Here is a 6,851-nt window from a genome sequence, read left to right on the forward strand (position 1 = left end):
TGATTTCTGCAGTTTGGAGATGCAGCTCAGAGCACTTAGGGAAATTGTTGGGAGAAGGGAACTGCTGAAATACCCGTGTGGATAGTCTGAGCACTGAGCACAACTTGAAGCCATTTTTTCTCATCCTATCACTTGGGCAGGACTTTTCAGAGAGACTCTCCTGAACGCACGCATGTCTTTGATGGTGTAAGCACTGCTGTCAGGGATTCAGGCAAGCGCGGGGCTGCAGCAGGTGCTGTTGGCTGAGCAACCGTGGCAGGGCGGCTGCTGCCCAGCGCCAGATCGCTGCAGTTGCTGTCGGCGGATGAGAGTGTCGCTGCCGTTCCGTTTGGAGAAGTCTTTCGAGGAGTGTTACCACCTGGTGATGGCGAGAAAATGGACCGGGAGGAGGTGTGGGAGTACAACGTGACGGCGCGGACGGCGGGTCGCCGGCGTTGTGGAGCAGCGCGGTGCTGTGGCTGCGGGTGCTGGACGTGAACGACAACGCGCCGGTGTTCGCGGAGGCGCGCTACAGCGCCCGTCTGCCCGAGAACAACGCGGCGGGCGCGCTGGTGCTGAGGGTGCGGGCGTGGGACGCGGACTGAGGGCAGAACGCGCGCGTGCGGTACCGGCTGGGGGAGGGGCGTGTGCGGGGCGCGCCGCTGTCGTCGTACGTGTCGGTGGAGGCGGAGAAGGGCGCGCTGTACGCGCTGCGCTCGTTCGACTACAAGGAGGTGCGCGAGGTGGAGCTGTGGGTGCGGGCGGAGGACGGCGGCGCGCCGGCGCTGAGCAGCAACGTGTCGGTGCGGCTGGTGATCGTGGACGAGAACAACAACGCGCCGCAGGTGCTGTACCCGCCGATGGCGCCGGTATTGCTGGTGCGAGAGTGCGGACAGCAGCCGCGTTCCGACACTGCTTCTCTGGCATCACGATTCTTTTTCTAGCTCAGGTAGTATCCCGAGCAGAGGACGAAGCAGTAAACGCTGGCGTTCAGGGGGACCTGCTCACCGCCTACCTCATCGCCTCCCTGGGCTACATCTCCTTCTGGGCTTTTCCTCCTCTCCGTCTTCGACAGTTCTTCAGTCAAGATCTGCCATGCTCGCCTCCGGCCCGCCTTTTGCTCCCTTCTGCCTGTTGCTTCTCTCACAGGGATTTCGAAAGCGACAGTATGGACCGGACCAGCCACGGGCACTCTGGAGCCGGCTTACCACTAGGAATAGTGCATGAACAGCGCCTCAGACAGGAACCAATACCCGCTCCTCAGCAGCGCTGAGTCGGGACGGGCAAGAACTAAGAATCACTGTACATGTCGCAGCCCGTTGGCGACAGGGAAACCGATCCAGGGAGCTCAGCCCCTCCTGATCAGCCGTTTGACTAGCCGGCCGTTACGCGAGTCCACGCCTGCGCCTTCCTGGGACCAGCCTCCATTCACCTTCCTCAGCCTGAGACTCCTGTGTCTATGTAGCGCCAAGAGCTGCTGTTCCCTGCGTGCTGCCCCGGCGGAGGTTCTTGCCCGGTTTCTGTGACCGGGTTAAGAGGCTCCGTCCCTCCGGGTGCAGCCTCCGCCGGACAGTGCCCGTGGTAAACGCTCTGTATTTGCTTGTCCCTGTGTTTCTCCAAAGGTACGGACTGGCCTGCCTGGAGCCAGGCGCATACACCGATTCGCGTGCTCCGGGCAGGGGAGAGAGGGGGAAGACGGGGGGCAAATGGTGGCGCTGCACGTGCGCTCGGGCTGATGCGGTGGCCAAGCAAGTCTCTCGTCTCTGCGTCCCTGTGCTTCCCTCCCTGGCGCGCTGTGCACCCGTTCTGCCGTGGGACCCCAGACGGGCGAGCGGTCGCAGCCGCGCGTGTTCGCGCCGGTCCGTGTGCCGGTGCGAAGCTTTAGCGCGGGCAGCGGTAGGCAGCGGGCGCAGTCTGGCGGCGGGCCGCAGGGTGGCGCTCCCGGCCAAGGCGTCGCCGAGCGGCTGCGAGCGGAGAGGCGGCCGAGCCCAGTCTGGCCCTGCCCTGCCCGGCTCAGCGCAGCCGGGCAGCAGTTGCGGCGGCAGCGAGCGGTTGTGAGCGGTGCTCCGTGCCATCCGCTGCCGGTCCGTGGCAGCTGCATTCATTGTCGGCAGCCGGACTTGTCGAGAAAGAAGCGGGACAGAAGGAGGGCGGCCGCCATCCGCTCCGCCGCGCTGCTGCTGGGCACAGCTTTCCGCGGAGGACTACGCGGGCGACCCGCGAGACCGAGGCTGTCCCGGACCAGTCCGACATGGCGATCACAAGGCAAGTGCTTTGTCTCTCTGCTTTCCTGTCCCTGGCGCACGGTCGTTCTGAGCCCCTGCGCTATTCTGTAGCCGAGGAGGGGGAGAGCGGCTCGGTGGTAGCCAACGTGGCGGAGGACGCGGGGCTGGCCCCGGCGCAGCTCTCTGCTCGCCGCGCCCGCCTGGCCTCGGAGGACGGCCGGCAGCACTTTCGCTTAGAGCGCGGCACCGGCCGCCTGGTCGTGGCGGAGAGGCTGGACCGGGAGGAGCTGTGCGGGCAGGCCGCTACCTGCACGCTGCCCTTCGAGCTGGTGCTGGCCAACCCCCTGCAATTCTTGCGGGTCGAGGTGGCCGTGGAGGACATCAATGACCATGCACCGATTTTCCCGGACGAACAAGTCACTTTTAGGATTCTGGAAACGAGCAACCCAGGGTCACGTTTCCCACTAGTGGGGGCTCGGGACCTCGACATTGGCAGCAACAGCATCCAGGCTTACAGCATCTCTCCCGAGAACGAGTACTTTAGTGTGTCCTTTGGGGGTCAGAGTGAGGATGAGAAATATGTTGAACTGGTCTTGGAAAAGCCGCTGGACAGAGAGGAGCAGGTGGAGATGCATTTCAGTCTCATTGCTATAGATGGCAGCTCTCCTCCCAGGAGTGGGACCACCCAAATCCGCATTATTGTTCTGGATGTAAATGACAATGCTCCAGTCTTCACAAAGAAAGTGTACGTTGGGAAGGTTTTGGAAAACATGCCAGAGGGCTCTGTGGTTGTCAGTGTGGTGGCAACTGATCAGGATGCAGGACCTAATGGGAACATCTCCTATCAGTTCAGCCAAGTTGTGGGCCAGAGTGACTCTGCGTTTTTGATTGACCGTGCAAGCGGTGAAATTAAACTTACTAAGGCTCTGGACTTTGAGGTAGCAGAAAAATATGAACTCACTGTGCAGGCCACAGATGGTGGTGGCCTGTCAGCAATCTGCAAGGTATTAGTGGAGGTGGTAGATGTGAATGACAATGCACCAGAGCTGGTGGTCAGTTCCTTAAGCAGCCCCCTCCCTGAGAACGCATTACCTGGAACAGTGGTTGCCCTCTTTGCTGTCAGAGACAGAGATTCTGGAGCCAATGGGAGGATCTCCTGTGCCCTTGAGGACCAGCTGTCATTCTCCCTGCATGCGGCCTATAAGAATTACTATGAGCTGGTGACTGTGAGCACGCTGGACCGGGAAGAGACTGCACGGTACATCCTGAGTGTCACAGCAGCTGACGCGGGGTCACCTCCTCTCACAACCACTCAGACCTTCACAGTGGACATCTCTGATGTGAATGACAATGCACCTGTCTTCAACCAGACATCATACACCATGTATGTGCATGAGAACAATGTCCCCACAGTGTTTGTTGGAGCTGTGAATGCTGTAGATGCTGATGTGGGGCCCAATGCCAAGGTGATCTATTCTCTGGTACCAGCCCACCCCACAGAGCAGCCTCCCTGCTCCTGCATCTCTGTGAACTCTGAGAACGGCGATGTGTTTGTGCTGCAGCCTCTGGACTATGAGCAGGTGAAGCAGATTGAGGTCTTGGTGAGTGCCTCTGATGCTGGGTCTCCTCCCCTCAGTGCCAATGTCACTGTCCGCCTTGTTGTGGTGGATGAGAATGACAATGCACCACTGGTACTGTACCCCTCACAGGACAGCAACCCACCATCCAGTGAACTGGTGCCCATGTCATCTGAGGCTGGGTACCTTGTCACCAAAGTGGTGGCTGTTGATGCTGACTCGGGGCAGAACTCGTGGCTCTCGTACCACCTGCTGAGGGCCACTGACCCTGGGCTGTTTGTGGTGGGTGCCCAAAGTGGGGAGGTGCGGCTGAGAAGACCTGTGATGGAGAGAGACGCTGTGAAGCAGAAGCTTGTTGTTCTGGTGCGAGACAACGGGCAACCACCAATGTCAGCCACAGCCTCACTGAGTGCACTCCTGCTCAGTGATTTCTCAGATGTGCGCCTTCCGCACAACAGTCTGGCCGCAGAGGATGAGGGTGACTCTCTAACAATGTATTTAATTATTTCATTGGTCTTTGTTTCACTCCTCTTCCTCACATCTATGGGAGCTTTTGTTGCTTGCAAGGTGTGCAAGAGAAAGGAGCTGAAGGGTGGGCATGTACTCTATGGTGCTGGCACCTTGCAGGGAGGCGTGGCTGATGCAGCAGCTGCAGGGACCCTGCCCCACCCCTATTGCTATGAGATCAGCCTCACAACAGGTTCGGGCAATAGTGAGTTCAAGTTCCTGAAGCCCATCCTCCCCAGCCTGCCACCACAGCACTGCACCATGGGCAGGGGTACAGGCAATGAACAGGATTTCCCCCGTGGCCCTATCACCATGGAGGATGTGGCACTAGACAAGCCAGGGATGCTCTCTGCAGAGCAGTTCAATAGTCTCTCCTTTAGGTAGTGTGGAGTCAGCACAGCCAGAGGTTTGAAGCCCCACGATAGGAAAGGTTGTGAGCTTCAACATGTGGCAATGGTTTATCTAGAGTAAATCTGCATTTGCAATCTTCAACATTGATTTCCCTCAGAATTTTACTCAGGTGAGAGCTTGTGTCCCTCTCAAAAAAGGAAACAGGATCATCTAAAGGCTCTCTCTGACAGTTAATAACATGTTCCAGCTTTCTTGGAGCCATTTCTTTAATGTTTCATGAGTAAAGTTAGTTTCAGGCCCCCAGCTGAGTCCTGGTTTTTCTGTTACGCAACACCGTGGGCCTCTTCTTCTCTGCTGTAAGACAGTGGCACAGTCATGCAGTCTAATTACCTGCTCCTTGAAATGCATGTGGCCCTTCTCCTGGGTTTGGAGAGCAAGGAAGTTGTGAGTACTGTGTTACAATATAAGTCAAGCACGGGGCTCTTTCTGCTCTGGGTTCTCCATGTCTCTGTGTCTGACATGTGTGGGCTGTGTGTTTTGCTTTTTGGTCACTATGTCCGCCTATACAGCCATTTTGTGTCTGCATATGCTGCCCTAGTACTGTCTGCTGAAGCAGGGAGTTGCTCACATTCATCCACTCTGATGCACAGAGTTTCAGCTCATCAGGCAAGAAAGGTATTTTGATGCATGTAAAACAGCACCCTCAGCTTCTCCAGGGGAGAGCAACAACATGCAGAATGAGACTTTGTTTTGGCACATGAAAGGAGGATGCGTGGGAGGGCTTTCTCCTTGGGATTGCCTTGACATTACAGCAGTACATACAATGTTGCTAGAGACTGTAACTGTACAGAATTGTGAAGAACCATTCTTTGTCTGAATACATTGTAAGGAATCTCCACAAGTCACCTCAAAGGAGTTTGTCTGAACGTAGAATCAGATGAACTTGGAAAGGGTCACTGAATTTGGTCCTGTCATTGTTGTTCCTGATTTCAGAGATTTCTTGAAGTGACTGGAAAGGTGTCTCAAGATTATTTGCAGGGTTTGTGTAGAGCTTTTTGCATTCTTGTTTTTGCCCTTTCTCCGTCTTTGTGTACTGTCTTTAACCTATTCCTCTTCAGGAGGACTCTCATCCCATGTACAGTAACGGATTGTGTGAATGAAGGCAGTGTGACACGGAATTTTCAGAAAACCTCAAGCTGTCTTGTGTTGCAGTTATAAACTGCCATTGTGAACTGCAATACAGTTATGTCTAAAACTTAAATAAAAATAACTATGTTGGCATAGACTATAACTCGACAGAGTTGTGAAAACACATTCATTGTCTTTGAGTGCATTGTAAGGACAGTCCAGAATTCACTTCAAATAAGTTTGTCAGAGGTAGAATTGATATGAACTTGGGAAGGGGCTGTTGAGTTTGGTCTTGTCATTGTTGTTCCCAAGTTCAGAGGCTTTGTAATGGGAATACAAAGCTGTCCTGAGATGAAATTCTGGGTTTGTGTAGAGCTTTTGCATTCTAATTTTTGCTCTTTCTGCTTTGTGAACTGTGTTTAAGTATTATCTTACTTATTCCTCATAAGAAAGACTGTCACCACATGTGTAGTAAGAGACTTTGAAAGAATGCAGTGTGGCATGGAATATATAGGAACACTCTGGCTGTGTTGTGCTGCACTTATAAACTGTACCATTGTTAATCATGATACTGTTGTGCATAAAAGTGAAATAAAGAGAATACCTCAATGCCATGTGTTAAGACAATCTTTATAGAGATATTCTTTTGGGGAAAGGTTTCAGGAGGCTGGAATTTTTTTTTCTCATTTTGTTCCATTACTGAGGTAAGATTGAGCAGGTACATTTCTGGATTTTGGAGATACAGCCGATAGAGCTTTCTGGAAAACCGCGGGAGAAGGGAATTGCTAGCAGGTATCTACAGGTCTTCAGAGCACTGAGCTTCTGACTGTGACAGGACCCAGTTCAATCCAGGTCTGAGGAAACTGGCCCCTGCCCTAAGAGTTGCCCTGGGTGTGCAAAGACGTCATCAAAGCAGTGAGGTGGGGGGAGTGACCTTTCCAACTCTTTGGACAATTCCAGCTGCAGATGTGAACTGGGAGGTGTTTGAGCACAAAATGTTTGTGACACTAAATGTGTAGAAGTTTCAGAAGATGGATGGCAGATGGACAGCACAATTGTTTCTTTGGAAAGTACTTGGGGAAGT

The 6,851-nt window shown here is 54.3% G+C and overlaps 1 protein-coding gene across 1 annotated transcript; it reads left to right on the forward strand.

Annotated features, from left to right (window-relative positions):
• Positions 1–772: 772 nt before the first annotated feature.
• Positions 773–6,376, forward strand: LOC136107883 (protocadherin beta-4-like). The gene has a single exon (XM_065849264.2). The coding sequence runs from the start codon at positions 2,231–2,233 to the stop codon at positions 4,670–4,672; it is 2,442 nt and encodes an 813-aa protein (XP_065705336.1). The 5' UTR covers positions 773–2,230; the 3' UTR covers positions 4,673–6,376.
• The last annotated feature ends 475 nt before the right edge of the window (positions 6,377–6,851 follow it).

The sequence above is a fragment of the Patagioenas fasciata genome, chromosome 14 (genome assembly GCF_037038585.1).
Source record: "Patagioenas fasciata isolate bPatFas1 chromosome 14, bPatFas1.hap1, whole genome shotgun sequence".
Classification (NCBI taxonomy): domain Eukaryota; kingdom Metazoa; phylum Chordata; class Aves; order Columbiformes; family Columbidae; genus Patagioenas; species Patagioenas fasciata.